Source organism: Miniopterus schreibersii (assembly GCF_964146895.1).
Source record: "Miniopterus schreibersii genome assembly, chromosome: 12".
Classification (NCBI taxonomy): Eukaryota; Metazoa; Chordata; class Mammalia; order Chiroptera; family Miniopteridae; genus Miniopterus; species Miniopterus schreibersii.
In genome coordinates this window covers 63,960,697-63,978,283 of record NC_138112.1, presented here as the reverse complement: position 1 = coordinate 63,978,283, position 17,587 = coordinate 63,960,697, and the positions used below count along the sequence as shown (strand labels likewise).

Sequence of the window (17,587 nt, the reverse complement as noted above, 5' to 3'; positions counted from 1 at the left end):
GGTGTGGGTAGGTGCATGTGGGGTAAATGACCTCGGAGCCTGGGAAATCACAGGAACAAAGCCTGGGGGAGGGGAGGAGGTCTCGGGGGGAGGCTGTGCTGCCATAGAGGCAGGGCTTAGGGCTGGGCAATGCCCCGGCCTCCCGCTGCCCCTGTGCCCAGGCTCACTCCTGCTTCCTCCCAGTTCTCAGCCCACCCCTAGAGGTGGCTCCTTGGCAAGGCCGCGGGAGGCCTGCCCTGCCCTGCCAGGAGGGTCAGGGCCAGAGTCAGAGGTGCCGAAGAGACACCCAAGGGGCTGCCCAGGGGACAGGGTGCCTGCATACCTGGGAAGCCACCTCTCAGCTTGGGGGCGGGGGTGACAGAGGCCCGCGTGACCTTGCAGCTGACATTCCTCAGTGGCCACGTGGCCCCAATTGGCAGGGACAGCTGCAGACAGGGGCCCGACCAGCTTTGTTCCCAGAGTGGCACCGGTTCTCCATCAGGCCCTGCTCGTCTCCTGCCTGGTGCCACTTTCCTTCCCGGGGCTCAGTGGGCAGCTAGCACTGCGGGTCCCCTGCCATGAGTGCCTAGAGGCAGGGAGCCACCAGGGTCTGTCTGTGGGTCGTGGGGCTCTGGGGATGGGGCAGGACCAGACAAAGCAGCAGATCGAGAAGGGGCTCCAGCTATACCAGTCTAACCAGACAGAGAAGGCGCTGCAGGTGTGGATGAAGGTGCTGGAAAAGAGCTCGGACCTCGTGGGGCGCTTTCGCGTGCTGGGCTGCCTGGTCACGGCCCACTCGGAGATGGGCCGCTACAAGGAGATGCTGAAGGTGGGCGCGCCCCGCAGCTGGCGCGGGAGGACGGGGCCAGAGCTGGGTTTCTCCGAGGCTTCCCGGCCCCCCTCCCGCCTCCTCAGGCTCCCCTGTGTCCCATGAGCTAGTGGCCCAGGACTGAGGCTCTGAACTCACACCTGAGGCCCTGGGTCTTAGATGCGGAGTCTTGGCTTGGGATTTGGGCCTGTGGCTTTGAACTGCAGGGTGGGGATCTGGAGGCCAGGAGTCTAGGCTCCAGCCTCCCTGTTTGGGGTCTGCGTCTGCATCTGCGGGCGCTGGCTCCCGGCTTGAGGCTGGAGGTGGGTGGGTGCTGGGGACTGAAGATCTCGGCTGGGGTTGGGAAGGTGGAGGCCCCAGGGCTGAAGCTCCCAGCCTATGGGGGGAGAGAGAATGCTTGAGGCTGGCATGGGAGACCGGGCTCTGAAGCTACGGGATGTGAGGCTCGGCGGGGTGGAGGCTCTGGTCCGAGGCTCAGGCTGACGGCCACATGCCCACCACCCTGTGGGCAGTTTGCCGTGGTGCAGATCGACACCGCTCGGGAACTGGAGGACGCCAGCTTCCTCCTGGAGAGCTACCTGAACCTGGCGCGCAGCAACGAGAAGCTGTGCGAGTTTCACAAGACCATCTCCTACTGCAAGACCTGCCTCGGCCTGCCTGGCACCAGGGCGGGCGCCCAGCTCGGGGGCCAGGTCAGCCTGAGCATGGGCAATGCCTTCCTGGGCCTCAGCCTCTTCCAGAAGGCCCTGGAGAGCTTCGAGAAGGCCCTGCGCTACGCCCACAACAACGACGACACCATGCTCGAGTGCCGCGTCTGCTGCAGCCTGGGCAGCTTCTACGCCCAGGTCAAGGTGGGCCGGGCCCCAGGGGGAGGGCAGCGGGGGGCTCGGGCTCCCCTTGCATCACTTTGTTCAGTCCTCCTGTTTAGTAGGGAGGAGATGGACTGGAGTCCCAGAGGGTAACACTTGCCCAGGAAGGTAAAGACTGGGTCAGGAGGGGCACAGCCAGAATTCAAACCTCAATCTGCCTGACTCTGGGGGATGGGAGGCTCCTGTGCGAGGACCCTGCACTGTCACCCGCTCGCTGTGCGATCCTGGACACAGCACCTCTCCTCCCTGAACGTTGGTAGGTGTAGGTATATCACGAGGGAGCGTAGGACCTACTGTACAGCATGTTTGTAAGGATTCATCACATATTTAGTGAGCATTTAAATGCAGGACACTGTTGGCCTGGGGTGCAGCAGTGAAAACAACGGCAAAGTCCCTGGTCTCATGAAGCTTGCCCTCTAGTTGGGGGGAAAAGAGGGTAAACACAGTGAAAGTTAACTGCACAGTGTGCTAGAAAGTGCTTCTGAGGAGGAAGGAAAGCAGGAAAGGGGGTGAGAGGTGCCGAGGAGGGGGGGCTGCAATTTCAAACAACTGGACGTTGGAAGGTCTCACAGAGGAGATGAGAGGGTAAGTCATGCAGAAATCTGGGAAAGCAGTGGAAAGGAGGGAACAGCTAAGGCAAAGCTCTGCCCTGGGGTGGGGTGGGGTGGGGTGGGGGGCATACCTGGCATGTTCCAGGAAGGATGGAAGCCAGCGTGGTGAGGAGATAGGAGGTGGGGTCAGAGGGTAAGGGGGAGGGGAGAGGCAGACTGTGAATGAACTGATGGGACCAGAGACCACAGCCTTCCGGTCCTGAGCATTTGTTCTTTCCCCAGGCATCCAGGCTGCGCTTGGCCCATGGCAGATGTTAATGCTTGGCACATAGTAGATGCTCAATAAATCTAGGGGTAAATGAGTGTGCAGATGGTTTTTAATCAGAGCCGGGTTGTAAGGAAATGAGAGTCATCCAGGACGACACTGAGGATTTTGTTTTCAGCAGCTAGAGGGACAGGGAAGCGATTCAGTGAGATGCAATAGGATTGGAGAGAAATAGGGGTGTTTTCAAACCTTTTTCTAGTACGAAGGAAATTAACCATACGGAAAAGTCCAGAGATAATGTAATGAATCTCCATATATCCACTTAGATGTCACAATTATTAATATTTTGCCATATTTGATTTACATATTTTTTCTATTTTCATTAAAAATTTTTCAATTACAGTTGATATTCAGTATTATATTCGTTTCAGGTGTACAGCACACTGGTTAGACATTTATATACCTTACGAAGGGATCCCCCCGATGAGTCTAGTCCCCACCTGGCTCCATCCGTGGTTATTACAGTATTGACTGTATCCCCTATGCTGCACTTCACAGCCCCGTGACTATCCCGTAACTGCCAATTCGTAAGTCTTATTCTCTGATTGACGTATTTTTAACTGAAGTGCTGTGATATAAAATTATAGGCATCATGATATTTTTACCCCAAAGTAGTTTAGTATGCATCTCTGGGGGGGAAAATAGGACATTTTCTTATATAAGGACACTTTTTTACTTAATCTCAATGCTATTATCACACACACCATAATGAACAACTTTAATTATCTTAAATTTCTGTGCTTATCCTAAAAACATGCCTGTACCTTCGGCTCCTTTGAACTGGAATAGAAACTAGAGCCACACATTGCAGTAGTTAGTGTGTCTCTTAAACCTCTTTTGGTAGAAAATTCCTCCCCTCCCCTTTGATTTCCCAGATGAGCTGCCTTGTAGAATGTTCCCTGGCACTGTCTCACGGCTTCCTCAAGGGGCCATGCCACTGTTCCTTTGTCTCTTCTCCTCCCTATGAACTGGCTTTTGGATAACGACCTGGTTAGATTTAGGCGGCCCGAGGTCAGTAAGAATGCTACGGGAATGATGCTGTGTTCTTCATGTGACATCGTCTCGGGTGGCTGAGGGAGTGACGGCCTGGTCCCTCCGTTTTAGGGTTTGCATTTTTTCCTTTCATGACTCCTGGGAACATTCAGTTCTGCAGTGACATTTATCCTAATGGTGTTAGCATCCACTGATGTTTGTTGCGTGGATCAATTCATTCATTTTCACCCTAATAAAATGACCATCACCAAGTTCTCTCATTCTTGCTACAATTATTAGCTGGGATTTTTCTATACAGAAGAACTTCCCCTCATCTCTTGGGGCTAGTTGGTTACTTTGAAATACGGTTCCTAAAGGAAAGGCAGACTAAAAACTTTTTCCTTCCCCTTTAATTACCACTTTTGAGAATAAGGAGTTGATGTGATAGCTGCCTTCAGTGGCCACACTTATTGGTTCCTTTTGCTTCCTCTTTTTGCAGTATCACTATGAAATCATGGACTTTTTTCCCCAAAGCTCTTCAGAGAGAGTGGAAGGGGGAGAGGAGAGAGAGAGAAACATCAATGTGAGAGAGACACATCGATTGGTCGCCTCCCCTTGACTGGGGCCGCAGATCGAGCCTGCAGCCGAGGTAGGTGCCCTTGGCCGGAATCGAGCCAGGGCCCTTCAGTCTGCAGGCCGGTGCTCTAACCACTGAGAAAACGGCCAGGGCTGGATTTTCTTTATGTGCAATATTCTTCGGTCTATTGCAATCACTGTTCTCTTTGATGTTCACATTATCTTAACTTTAATCAGTGGAATTCCCTGCAGTATGGCTCCTGTGTCCTTTGACAAGATTCATTTAATCTTGGAAAGCGTTTTGTTTTCTGGCCCAATAAACTGTCCCAGGCTTATTTTCTATATCCCTTCCCTCAGACCTGGACCAGCCATTCCTTTGGGTTCTTTTTAGCAGGAAAGTGTATTTAAAGGCAAAATAGGGGCTCTCAGGGTGCTCACTGCTACTGGGTTGCTGTTGCTTCTAATTCTTTTCAGTTGCCAAGATGTTTCATAGTGATGTTTCCAATTCAAGTCTAATGGTTCAGGATTTTCCTTAACTTATTTTAAACTCGATTCTCTTTTCTCTTAGACTAAAAATCTTGGTTTCTAACAACACAATTAAATATTTACCCTACAGGATACATAAAATAGTTTCAAAAGACAATACCAATATTACTAAAAAAAATTTAAAAAAAGACAACTGAGGGAAGACTAAGATTTCTTTGCTGTTTTTTGTCTTTATAATACATCCCACTATGGGTGAACTGTACAAGTGTATGTTGTAAGTTCATTTGAAATAATTTTTTTCCTGTATGGTTATACTAATATAGTATATTGCAATGTAATGTATTATGATGCAATCATATTATATTGCATTATATTGTATATAACATTATTTTATATCTTATATGTAACAATGGAGTGTGAGGCAAGGTCCTCAGCTCATAATGGGCAGGTAGAAAGGACGTTTGGAGGTTTGAGGAGAAAGAAAGGCCGAGAGAATGATTTCATTGCCTCATTGAGTCTGTCCTGATGTTCTTTCGAGCCGAGGCAATCAGTCACAGAGCCTTCAGTGGGCAGCTGCTGCAGGGTCCAGGAGGCAACCTCGGGTGGGGTGGGGGTGGGGCCCTGGTATCCCCCACCCCCACACTCCTCTGGGTATCTGAAGGTGAGGGGCCCAACTGGGACTGGGTGAGGAGAAAAGCCAGCTGCATATTCTTGCCTTCTAATTCATTCCTTCAACAAATATTTATTGTGCATCTACTAAGTGCCAAGAACCAAGCAGTGGGTTATTATGCAACTTCAGCAAACCAGATGCAGACCCCTGTGTTCATGGAGCCCACACCTTTGCACTGGCTGTTCCCTCTGCCTGGATCACTCGTTGCTGGATTCCGGAAAGAATGAATGAGCACCCGGTGGGGCCTATGGGCTCCTGGCTGCCAGAGGAGCCAGGGCCTACAGCCCTCAACTTAGGGCCAGCTCCTGACACTTAGTTTGCCCTCTCCTGCCCGCCCCCACCCTGTGTCCCTGCAGGACTACGAGAAGGCCCTGTTCTTCCCCTGCAAGGCGGCAGAGCTCGTCAGTGACTACGGCAAAGGCTGGAGCCTCAAGTACCGGGCCATGAGCCAGTACCACATGGCCGTGGCATATCGCCTGCTGGGCCACCTGGGCAGTGCCATGGAGTGTTGTGAGGTGGGGCAGCAGGGCAGGTAGTGGTGTGGGCCAGGATCTGGGGCCCACAGCAGGTGGGCCTCCTCCTTCCAAATAGCCCACTGAGGCCCCAAGTCTTGTTCCTGGTCCAGCCTTTCTATAGCTGAGCCCCTGAAGGATGCGTGTTTCTCCCATCCCAACCTCACTCCCTTCCAGTTCATTCTCATGGGAGGGGGCTTCCCTCTGCCCCCCACCACACATCCTCTGTGGGACACTTTAAGTAGGAAGAGAGTCATCTCTGAAGTTCCATTCACCTGGGTTTAAATCTCAGCTTTTCCCCTTACTAGCCAGGTGATCTTGATGGAGTCACTTCTGCTCTCTGAGCCTCAGGTTCCACTTTACTGGGTGCAGTGAGGCCACTGGTTAGGTGTGTGGGGCCTGAGAACCATGATTGGTGTATTGGGTTCTGAGGATGTTGGTGATCCCTGGGCTGCCCATGAGGGCTCCCCAGTGGTAGGAGCAGATGAGCAGGCCCAAGTGACAGACCTCTCTCACAGGAGTCTATGAAGATTGCCCTGCAGCATGGGGACCGGCCACTACAGGCGCTCTGCCTGCTCTGCTTTGCTGACATCCACCGGAGCCGTGGGGACCTGGAGGTGAGGTCACCAGGATGTGGGGCAGGGGGGCAGGCTTGGCCCAGCCTGACCCCACCCCCACCTGGCTGTGCAGACAGCCTTCCCCAGGTACGACTCTGCCATGAGCATCATGACCGAGATCGGAAACCGCCTGGGGCAGGTGCAGGTGCTGCTGGGTGTGGCCAAATGCTGGGTGGCCAGGAAGGCACCGGACAAGGTGAGGTCGGGTCCCCCCAGCTCTCCCAGTGCTCCCAGCCAACAATCTGTGGGGCTGGTCCTGGGCAGGACTCTTTCGGACACTTTGTCTAACATCAGCCTCATCCCAATCTAGGCGTTCCAGGCCATTTTCCAGGCTCAGAGAAGGCCCGGGTGTTGCCCAGTCACACAGCTAGTAAAGGGCCAGAGCTGGGGTTCGAACTCAGGATGCTTTAACTGCTTCCCGTGATAGCATGACACCCTGCAACTCAGAGATATTTTTCCCCTTCTGTACCTGAGTAAACTGAGGCAGGAGACAACACCCACACAGCTCTTACAGCTGCACCCCAGTCTCTTCTTGCTACCTTCGCACACAGGGCAGCTGCCCAGCCATGTCACCCTCCCCACGCCCGCCTCTCCCTACCCCTTCATTTCCTATGAGCCAAGGCCTCTGTCAGCCACCTGTCCACAGCCCTGGCCTGTGCTCACCTTCCAGGCTCTGGATGCCATCGAGAGAGCCCAGGACCTGGCCGAGGAGGTGGGAAACAAGGTCAGACCTGATTCTGTCTCCTGGGTCTGGAGTCAAGAGCCCAAGGTGGGATCGTGGGTGGGTGGAGAGGGCCCCCCCGAGTCCCCTCATGCCCTGAGCCCTTCCGGATCTCCAGGAGTTGCTCCAGCCATCCCCAGACCCCGGCTGTTTCTCTTCCACCCAGAGAGTGCTTCCAAGGGCTAGGCGAGAAGTCCCAGCTGGAGGATATCAGAATTCCTCAGGGCCTTGATGGTCATTAAAACTCCCAACAGTGGCTTCCACTCACTGAGAGCTGGGCACCATGGGGCTCTTGTAGGTACTGCCTCCAGTCCTCACTGTCTCCCTGCAAGGTGGGTATAGCGAGCCCCATTTCACAGATGAGAAAAGCAAGGCTCACAGGGGTGCTCACTACCTGGTAACTGGCCTGTCTTAACTCTAAAGATTTGTGGCCTCTCCAAATTTAATAATTGTATCTAAACCTTTCAACATTGAAAATAGGCTCAGTGTTTCTCAAAGTCTTCTAGATGTGCATTTCTCTGGGAGTGGGTAATAGTCCTAAGATGCCAAATATATGTGCCTTTGGCTTGGTTAGATCCACTTGGGTTTACCTAAGTATCTTGGGCTGGTCAGAAGTGCTAACAAGCTGTTGTGTATATTTAACTAATGAGAACAGGAACACGATTATTATGGAGTCAGTGCAGCAGGTTTGGTCAATAAAACCCTTCAAAAACATGGGGTCTCCGGCTGGTTCTAGGGGTGAAGACCGCTGACCTTACCACCCCCTCATTCTGCATGAGGGAAAACCAAGGCCCAGAGAGGGCAGGACGCTTTTCCTAGGTCCATCAGCCAGGCAGGAATGTGCCTAGGATTGCGCGCTGTATGACCTGACTGCCCGGTGACCCTTCTGGGATGGCTTCTTGGGCTGGGCAAGGAGGGAGGCGGGACAGCTGCTCACCGACACTGACCTGGTCTCGTTCCCTCCACCCACTCTCCTGTCTCGGGGGGCCCAGCTGAGCCAGCTGAAGCTGCACTGTCTGAGCGAGAGCATCTACCGCAGCAAGGGGCTGCAGCGGGAGCTGCGTGCCCATGTAGTGCGTTTCCATGAGTGCGTGGAGGAGACAGAGCTCTACTGTGGCCTGTGCGGGGAGTCCATAGGCGAGAGGAACAGCCGGCTGCAGGCCCTGCCCTGTTCCCACATCTTCCACCTCCGGTGAGGGCTTCCGCCGGCTGGGACAGGGGCACACAGGCCTCTGGGGTGCTCTAGGGCCTAATCACAATAGTAACAGCAGTTCCTAAAAACTTCCCATATATTAACTCATTGAATCCTCCCAGGGGCCCTGTGAGGTGGCCATTCTTACAATCATTCTTCCCCAAGAGAATTCAGAGAGGCCTCTGAAAGGCCATGGCGTTCAGACACCTGGAGGTGCGCCCCTTCCAGGCCAAGTGATGGGGCAAGCAGGGTTGCACACAGGGGTCTGGGGCCATCTTCTTCCTTTGACACCTTCCAAGCCCCTGCAGAAGAGGGGGTAGGAGAGGGAGGCACTGGCCCAGGATGGAAGGACCGGCTCAGTGAGTAGACAGAGCCCTTTGCCTCCCAAGGTGCCTGCAGAACAATGGGACACGGAGCTGCCCCAACTGCCGCCGCTCTTCCATGAAGCCTGGCTTTGTGTGACCTCGCTGGCAGTCGTGGACTTCTGCCTCACGTCCTCCGCTCCTTCTCCACCATCATGCTGGAGACCCCTGACTGGCCACGTCTTGGACGCCTGTTTACTCCTGGGGCAGCCACTAGGACCTCCTCGGGCCTCCACCAGGGCCTGGGGCCTGCCCACAGCTGCCCTTCAAGGCCCCGCTGCTGCCCCCACCTCTTTGTACTTTGCTCTTTATAGAAAAATAAACCATTTGTACCTGGTCCCAATGATTCTGACTTTCCCTGCCCATGTGAGCTTCCTCAGACACAAGCATACCTCTGCACATATGAGTCAGTGCCTCCAGCCGCCCTTCTAGGTTCTTTGGATGCGAGTGAGCCAGAGACAAAGATCCCTGTGGGGAGGAGCTGCTGACATGCAGGGGTGGGTGGGAGGATTCGATAAACAGTAAATATAATAAGCAACATAGAAGGTCTGTTAGAAAGATGTTATGGACTGAATTGCGTTCCCCAAAGTTGGTATGTTGAAGCCCTAACCCAGAGCAGAGGACACAGGTGCAACAAATGAGTCTCATTTGATCCAAAGAGATCTGTCCTACTCAGTGAGATGAAAAGAAATGATTACACACAATGGAATACTATGCAGCTGTAAAAAAGAAGGATCTCCTACCCTTTGAGACGGCATGGAGGGAACTAGAGAGTATCTTGCTAAGCAAAATAAGACCGTCAGAGAAAGACAAGTATCACATGATCTCACTCCTATGTGGAATCTAATGAACAAAATAAACTGATGAACAAAATAGATCTGGAGACATAGAAGCATGGAATAGACTGACCAATCTCAGAGGGAAGAGGGGAGAGGGAGGCTGGAAGAGATTAACCAAAGAACTTATATGCATAGATGCATAGCTCATGGACACACAATAGTGTGGTGAAGGCCTGGGGGTGCCAGGGTGGAGGGGGTCAATGGGGGGGAAAGGGTGACGTCCGTAATACTTTCAACAATAAAGATAAAATTTTAAAAATCTGTTCTGACAATTTTTTTTAAAAAGAAATGATTACAGACATGATGTTCAATTTTGAATTGTAGAGGTTGATAGCCAATCGAGCTCTTCCCTCACGGGCAATTCTGTGGCACCTGCTCTGAAGTTGGTAGCAGCAGTGATCTCTCAGACTGGTTAAGGATTCTCTCAGGTAACCCTGGGTGGCCAGCTTCTGCTTTAATAAATAATGACAAAAATGCTCCCTGAGGTGTCATGCCCCCTCACCTTTTTTCTTTTCTTTTTTTTGCCCTTTGCACACGGCTGGCGCGTAGTCTGGGAGGGAGAGCGGTTGAGTGAATCCCCTGATTCCTAATGGGCCAGCCTCGGAGGTTCAACGACTCTTTCCAAAGCGCCCTTTCAGTTATGGGCCAAACTAAGACTACATTTCCCAGTGGCCTTTGCGGCTCTCGTCTTTCTCCCTCCCCTTCCGGTTATACATCCAGGCCCCGCCCACTGCGCTCGCCGGCCAATAGTGCAGCATAAACAGGACGAGGGCGGGAACGTTTCAGGAGGCATGGGGGTGGGTCCTTTGGCCCGCGCGTCGCCTTTTGAATCAGAGAAGCAGATTCGTTGTGACAACGCGGCCGTAGGTAAATCGCCTAGAGTCAGGACTTGAAGAAAGAGGTCTGCTACTAGCCAAGGGCTGGTGCGAAGAAAGATAGTACTAATTTTCTGCCACGGCTCCCGCCCAGTGCGATCTTCGATCTGTTCCTCTAGGAAATGAATCTGCTGCCGGAACTCGAGAGTCCAGTGACTCGGCAGGAGAAGATGGCGACCGTGTGGGATGAGGCCGAGGTGCGCGCTGGGAGAGCTGGGGGTCCTAGAGCCGGGGCTAGCGGGGAGACCACCTTGGCGGGAGGGGAGGAGGTGCCTGGGGGTCAAGGGCTGGCCCTGTCCCGGGGTCGCGGCCGCTTGGAATGTGAGTAAGGAACCCGACTCCTTCATTCTAGTCTTATGGACGGGGAAACTGAGGCTGTGAGTGGGCTTGGAGAAAGCGGATACCTGCCCTCAGTTTAAAAAAAAAATTTTTTTTTTTTTAACAGCAAGATGGAATCGGGGAGGAGGTGCTCAAGATGTCCACAGAAGAGATTATCCAGCGCACGCGGCTGCTGGACAGTGAAATCAAGGTGGGCATACGGGGCAGGTCCAGGTGATCCCAGCTGCCTCCGCAGGGGAGGCATGGGGACCGTGGTTTCCTACTTGGGTCAGAAAAAGAGGAAAGAAAACTAAGCCTTAAGAGGGACAGGGTGTTGGGAGACCAGGCTTGAGAGTAGGAATCATCACACTACCTTTCGCAACAAGGTCTAAAAGTGTTCCTCTTGATAATCCTTCTTTTAGGGAATCTTCATTTTACAGATGAGGAAACTGAGACTCAGAAGGTTTTTATTTTGAACTACCCAGCCCTTAATAAAAGGTGGAAGCTAAAATCTCTATTTGTTTGACCCAAAGTCTTGCTCTTTTCCCTTTACTACAAGTACTTCAGCAGGAGGTTGCCAGGCTGGCCGCCTGTTTGACCTCAGGCTCAGCCTTCAGAGAGCCTAACAGCTGAGTGGGCGGGTGTGGGAGGGTCCCCTGGGCAGCCTGGACCTCACCCATTACAAGGCCCTGGAATAAACTGAGCCAAGGCCGAACATTTGCTTCCACTGGTCTTCATCCCAGATTATGAAGAGTGAAGTGTTACGAGTTACCCACGAGCTCCAAGCCATGAAGGACAAGATCAAAGAGAACAGTGAGAAAATCAAAGTGAACAAGACCCTGCCGTACCTTGTCTCCAACGTCATCGAGGTGTGTGTGTATGTAGAGGGGAAGAGAGGGGTTAGTGGGGCTTGGAAAACAGCCTGTGATGGGCCTTTGGGGAAAGAGTGGGTAAAGTTTTGAGGCCCAAATTGCATATTGGGGCACCCCTCCAACGGTTCCCTTCCTGGTGTGCATTTTTAGGGGGATATATAAGGCCGGAAAAGGCCTCAGAAGGCTCACATGTCTTCTTTTGTACTGGTTATTTTTCCTTGGGGATGCAGAGAAGCATCACCTAAACAGCGATCTTATCAATCCCATGGTTTATCCACTGCACTTGCTGAGCTCAGGGCTAGTCTGAGGAGTGATGCAGGGATGGCCAGCCCTGCAAGTGTTGGGAATGTCTCAGACCAACACTGGCTCTGGGGAATTCAGTGGGCTCAGCAGGGCCTCTTCATCTAAGCTTTTCCCTTCCCAGCTTTTGGATGTTGATCCCAATGACCAAGAGGAGGATGGTGCCAATATTGACCTGGACTCCCAGAGGAAGGGCAAGTGTGCGGTGATCAAGACCTCCACACGACAGGTGAGGCTGGCTCAATAGTAGGAGAACTGAGGAGGGTAAGGGGTGTGTGTGTGAAAGGACTAGAGAGCCTTACTGAGGGCAGTAACTGAGGCTGCTTCTTGAATTTTTCCTACAGACATACTTCCTGCCTGTGATTGGGTTGGTAGATGCTGAAAAACTGAAGCCCGGAGACTTGGTGGTGAGTTGTGTCCCTGAGTGCAGGAAGAACTTTTCTAGTGAAGTTTCTCCCATGGACCAGCATGCCCTGCCCCAGGCCCAGGCCACTGTTGGCCCTGAATCTCAGCAGAGCAGCCTGAAGAATCAGATCCTGTCTACCTGCTCTTTGAATTTTGTGTTACCCATTTCCATATCACTTTTCACTCTGTAGGCACCTGTCACCCAGCCAATTAGTTAAGCCTTGAGCTGGGACAAATCTGAAGGCTTTGTGCTGTGTCCCCAGGGTGTGAACAAAGACTCCTATCTGATCCTGGAGACTCTACCCACAGAGTATGACTCACGGGTGAAGGCCATGGAGGTGGACGAGAGGCCCACAGAACAATACAGTGACATCGGGGGCTTGGACAAACAGATTCAGGAGGTGAGGGAGGCGTAGCAGCCATGCCAGCCTTTTGTATTTTTCTGCTTCATTAACCAGGGCACTTCCCCCTGATGTGCGTCTTATCTTCCTAGCATTTTAGGAAGGCAAGAAGGATGCCATGTGACAGTTTAGGAGACTGAGATCCAGAGAGATTGAATAACTTGCTTGGGACTATAGAAGGTTAAAGCCAGAGCCAGGACTGGAACTCAGGCTCGGTGTGAGTTCCGAGCTGGAACTGTAACTCCACCATATCGTGCCGTTCCTGGAGAGACCATAGTCAGCCTTGGTGGGAGTGAGCGTTCTGCTTGTTCTCTCGATATGGGGGAAGGAGAGGGCAGTGTCCCTGAATTGGAATAGGAGGGTTACAGATTGGGGTTGAAACCATTAAAAGTTGGGCAGTAGGAGCCCTCAGGGCTTCACTCTCCTCACTCAGGACTTCTTCCTGGTAGCTGGTGGAGGCCATTGTCCTGCCAATGAACCACAAGGAGAAGTTTGAGAACTTGGGGATCCAACCTCCAAAGGGGGTGCTGATGTATGGTCCCCCGGGTACGGGCAAGACCCTGCTGGCCCGGGCCTGTGCTGCACAGACCAAGGTGAGTGCTTTGGGAAGGATGGAGAAGGAACGGGCGGGCCTGAGCACTACAGGCCCAAAGGGGCCTCTCGGACTTCTCATGGTGCTTTTGGCCTGATTCTGTCAACCCCCATTCCTACCCTACCCAGGCCACCTTCCTGAAGCTGGCTGGCCCCCAGCTGGTGCAGATGTTTATCGGGGATGGTGCCAAGCTGGTCCGGGATGCCTTTGCCCTGGCCAAGGAGAAAGCTCCATCCATCATCTTCATTGATGAGCTGGATGCCATCGGCACCAAGCGGTAAGGTGCTGGGTTTCACCAAGGAGATTATTCTAAGTTCCTACTGTCCCACCCTGTCCCCTTTCCTTGGGTGATGGCAGCTCTCCTTTTGTGTTCTACTTCCTAAATTCTCCTCTAACCAGCCTCCTTTCTGCTTATCTCTCCCCCGAACATCCATTCTCACAGCTGGCTGCATGTTCCTTGCAAAGCCTGGTCACATGCACACATAGCCCTTCACACAAACAGATTCTACTTAAAACCCTTCCTGAGCCTTCTCCATTGCTCCTTGGGTAAATGCTTGGGCTTGCCATGGGCTATAACGCCCCCTGTGTGGCTGTCCCTGCTCCCCTCTGGCCTCATGCCTCCCCCTCCCTCTGGCTCTGCAGTGGGAGAGATTCTGCACTTGCTGTTTCCTCTCTGGAATGTACTTTTGGTTTTTCCCTTTTCTCTAGTGATTGGTTGCCCAGCTGATGTGTTTTCAGTCTTTAGATCTCAGCTGAAGGACACTTCCTCAGAGACACCTGCCTAGGTTCCCTTATGCTCCAAGTCTGGGCTGGACCCCTGTAGGTTTAAGCTTTGCTCAGTTTGCAATGGCACGTTCATCAGAGCACTAGCCCAGGCAGTGGTTTTGCTCACATTTTATCCTCAGCTTCAGCACCTGATTCCAGCAGCCTCTCCAGTTTCTGAATGTTGGAATCAGTAGTTACTGACACCTTTTCTGTGCTAGTCCCTGGACTGGGGACCCCAAGTTGAGTGAGACATTTCCCTACCCTGGACAGGTTGGGTGGGTGGAGGAGGAGGGGAGGGCTCTGCCCAAGCGGTGGCCTCACCAGTGTCTTTGGCCTCCTATGGGCCTCAGCTTTGACAGTGAGAAGGCCGGGGACCGGGAGGTACAGAGGACGATGCTGGAGCTCCTCAACCAGCTGGACGGGTTCCAGCCCAACACCCAAGTAAAGGTGAGTATTGTTGAAGATAAAGAACACAGGGCTTAGAGGTCAGGTACCTCCTTGGTCACCTCGCTATTGCAGGTATAATAGGAATTGGGATTTGTCTTGAACGTCCCCTGTCCATTCACCTGGACCCTGGGCTGTCTTTCTGCCTCTCATGGCCATGACTATTAGCTCACTGAACCCCTTTCTCCTCAATTCAAACTGCTACTACTTCCCTTGTTCAGGTAATCGCAGCCACCAACAGAGTGGACATCCTGGACCCTGCCCTGCTCCGCTCTGGCCGCCTGGACCGAAAGATTGAGTTCCCGATGCCCAATGAGGAGGCCCGGGCCAGAATCATGCAGATCCACTCCCGAAAGATGAACGTCAGGTGAGCAAGGACACCACGAGCAGGGTGCTGAGCTCTGAAGGGGCCGCAGCAGAGTGGCCTGTTTCTCCTCTTTGTATTGAGCTTCCCCAGGCCTCCGCCCGTCCCTTTTCCTTTCCATAGCCCGTTCACACAGCACTATTCCACACAACCACCTCCGTTTCTCCCAAGATGCCTGAGGTAGCCTTGTTGGGGTTAAGACCCTAATTCTGCCTGCTCTGCTCCTTAGAACCCACCTGCCCCCCTCCTTCCCCACAATAGGAAGGTCTCCCGGCCTCCCTGATATCAGCAGATGGGCACAGCCCAGCATGGTCCAGGGGGATCCAGCCAGGGGCCAGATGGACCTGGGTTCAGATCTCTGGAATCTTCAGCATGTAACATAACCTCTCTAAGCCTCAGCTTTCTTGCCTGGGACTTGGGGATAATGGCACCAATGTTACAGGGTTGTGGCAGTGTCAAGCATAGTGTTCGGCATGAGAGATCATAAAGTGGCAGCAGCAAGTGGACTCAGGGCCTGTTAGGAGAGGGGAGTGGCCATTTGTGTTCCACACCCTCCTGCTTCCCCGCCTCAGCCTGAGTCTATCCCTGGGGTCTCAGGTACAGATTTCTAGAAGATAGAGCTCAAGACAGAAATCACCTGGTCTGACCTCTCACTGCCCCTCTTCCTCCCCTTAGCTTTTGACATGAAGAGAATGAGGCACAGAGTGAGTTGACTTGATGGAGCAGTGTGGGGGCACATAAGTAACTATCCTCATAAGTAACTCAGCCTTGTCGCATCTGTCTTCCCACAGTCCTGATGTGAACTATGAGGAGCTGGCCCGCTGTACAGATGACTTCAACGGGGCCCAGTGCAAGGCTGTGTGTGTGGAGGCGGTGAGTGGTGGGGTGAGGTGGGTGAGTGGGTGCTTCCTGCCCCTTTCCCCGGACAGGGCCGGAGTTCTTTGGCCAGTGGAAACTGCTGAGGGCAAGAGGCTGAGAAGGCTGTGACCCCTGGGAGCTGGGCCAGGCATGCGGGGAGGCACCCTAAAGCTTCTGTGTCCTGGGTGCAGGGCATGATCGCACTACGCAGGGGTGCCACGGAGCTCACCCACGAGGACTACATGGAGGGTATCCTGGAGGTGCAGGCCAAGAAGAAAGCCAACTTGCAGTACTATGCCTAGGGTCACCTGCCACACCATTCCCGGCCGTCTTGCTGGTTAAAATTCATAATAAAAGATGGTTTCAGGTCTCTGCCACCTGTCTGTCTCTGAGTGGAAGAGTGGAGGTGTTCACTCGAGGCCCTTTCCCCACGTGTTGGTGCCTGGAAACTCAATACAGCTGTGGGCCTCAATCCAGTTGTCAAGGCAAGGTGCCCTCAGAGGGTTGACTGCGTCCTGCAGCTGGCCTCGCCCACCGTGTGCCTCCAGACCCCTCTCCCCCACTCCCTGCCCCACCTCTCTGAGCTTTCAGGCTTATGGCACTGAAGCTCTAGAATGAAGGCCCTAAATAGAGCCAGCCTTTCCCTTTTCTCATTTTGGTGCTCTGGCCCTTGGCCTTGCTTCCTTGAAAAGCCAGGCTCTGGGTCTTTTCCCCTTGAAACTCCTTTGTCTCCTGGCCTCCAAGCCTCCCGTTTCTCCACATGCCCCCATTAACTCTTTTGGCTCATTTCCTCTGGCTGAAAAATGAACCTTGAGCAAGATCTTGGTCCCATATCCTTTGAAACCCCCCTGAATGGCCTTTTAGTAACAGCTTTTCACAACTCATCAGTTCTCGTTTGTCCTCTGGCAAAAGCCCCTACACCCTCCTTTTCCCTTGTCCCCTCTCCCAAGGGACATGCCTACCGTAGGCTACTGACTGGACCTGAGCCTTTCTAGAGGTCTGGGCTCCTAACCTACACTGATCCCCTCCCCTGTAGTCTCAGCACCTTCAGGCCCGCCTTCCTTCCAAAGTGCCCTGATATGCACCCACATGTCTCAGCAATCCCACTGACTTCCCACCCCATGCCTGAGGAGCCCCTGGCAGAACCTCTGTGAAGCCCTGGTTCTGTCCCCTGCCTGGCTCAGCTGCCCCATTCCTGCATTCCCTGTTCCCTGGGGCATTCACCTGTCTGTGGCATCCTAATAAACCTGAGGCTCAACACAGGAACCTCAGCGGTGTCAAGGGGAGGGTGGGGGCTAGCCAGAGCCTGGGTTCCTTCGACAGATTAGGTGCAGGTCCACCAGATCCTGGGTATGTAAGGCGCAGCGGATCCCTTTTTGCAGAAAAGTGATTCAGAGCCAGACTGAGGGTACAGCAATTTGGGCTTCACAGCCCCTGTACCAGACTAGGTGATGCTGTGCAGACATGCTGCTCTCTGCCAGCAGGCTACTGCAGGCTGTCCTTGGCTTGGAAAGAGTGGGTGGGGCTCCACTTCCCCTTCTGATTTCTCCTGATAGCAGTGCCCCCTAGTGCCTGATCCTGTCAATACACCCAGCACATTCAGAGGTGAGGGTCTGTAGTTTAGAATAAGGATCCCGGTTTTTTTTTCTTTTTAATGAAAAAATAATTTAATTGAGGCTAAACCTGGAGATGCCTTTGTGCATGGAGCTCCCTTCCTTGATTAAATTACTCAGGGGGCAGGCTGGGGAAAAGCCACTAGCCTGTAGATCTATATAATGAGGAAGCCACCTTTGGGGGTGCTGTGGGCTACAACAGTGCCAGGCTTGTCTTATTGGGACAAAAAGCTTACAAGACGAGCCAGGGAAATGTGACGTGCTACCCTGTTCTGAGAAG

General features: G+C 53.1%; 2 protein-coding genes across 4 annotated transcripts; both read left to right on the top strand.

Moving 5' to 3' along the window:
* The first annotated feature begins 410 nt into the window (after window positions 1-410).
* RAPSN (receptor associated protein of the synapse) lies at window positions 411-8,998 on the top strand. Its single transcript, XM_081154383.1, has 8 exons — window positions 411-808; window positions 1,321-1,659; window positions 5,614-5,772; window positions 6,288-6,386; window positions 6,460-6,582; window positions 7,057-7,110; window positions 8,100-8,299; window positions 8,689-8,998. Exons 1-8 carry the CDS (start codon window positions 617-619, stop codon window positions 8,759-8,761), a joined length of 1,239 nt encoding a protein of 412 aa, XP_081010509.1. The 5' UTR covers window positions 411-616; the 3' UTR covers window positions 8,762-8,998.
* A 1,304-nt stretch (window positions 8,999-10,302) lies between these two features.
* PSMC3 (proteasome 26S subunit, ATPase 3) lies at window positions 10,303-16,064 on the top strand. 3 transcript variants are annotated; one of them, XM_081155030.1, is made up of 13 exons: window positions 10,303-10,367; window positions 10,495-10,572; window positions 10,821-10,904; window positions 11,437-11,562; window positions 11,990-12,094; window positions 12,210-12,272; window positions 12,534-12,671; window positions 13,121-13,264; window positions 13,392-13,540; window positions 14,379-14,475; window positions 14,694-14,839; window positions 15,628-15,709; window positions 15,886-16,064. In XM_081155030.1, exons 2-13 carry the CDS (start codon window positions 10,498-10,500, stop codon window positions 15,994-15,996), a joined length of 1,320 nt encoding a protein of 439 aa, XP_081011156.1. In that variant the 5' UTR covers window positions 10,303-10,367; window positions 10,495-10,497; the 3' UTR covers window positions 15,997-16,064. The 3 variants fall into 3 exon arrangements, with proteins under 3 accessions (XP_081011156.1, XP_081011157.1, XP_081011158.1); XM_081155031.1 differs by having other exon boundaries at window positions 10,309-10,401; XM_081155032.1 differs by lacking the exon at window positions 10,303-10,367 and having other exon boundaries at window positions 10,544-10,696.
* Window positions 16,065-17,587: the final 1,523 nt, after the last annotated feature.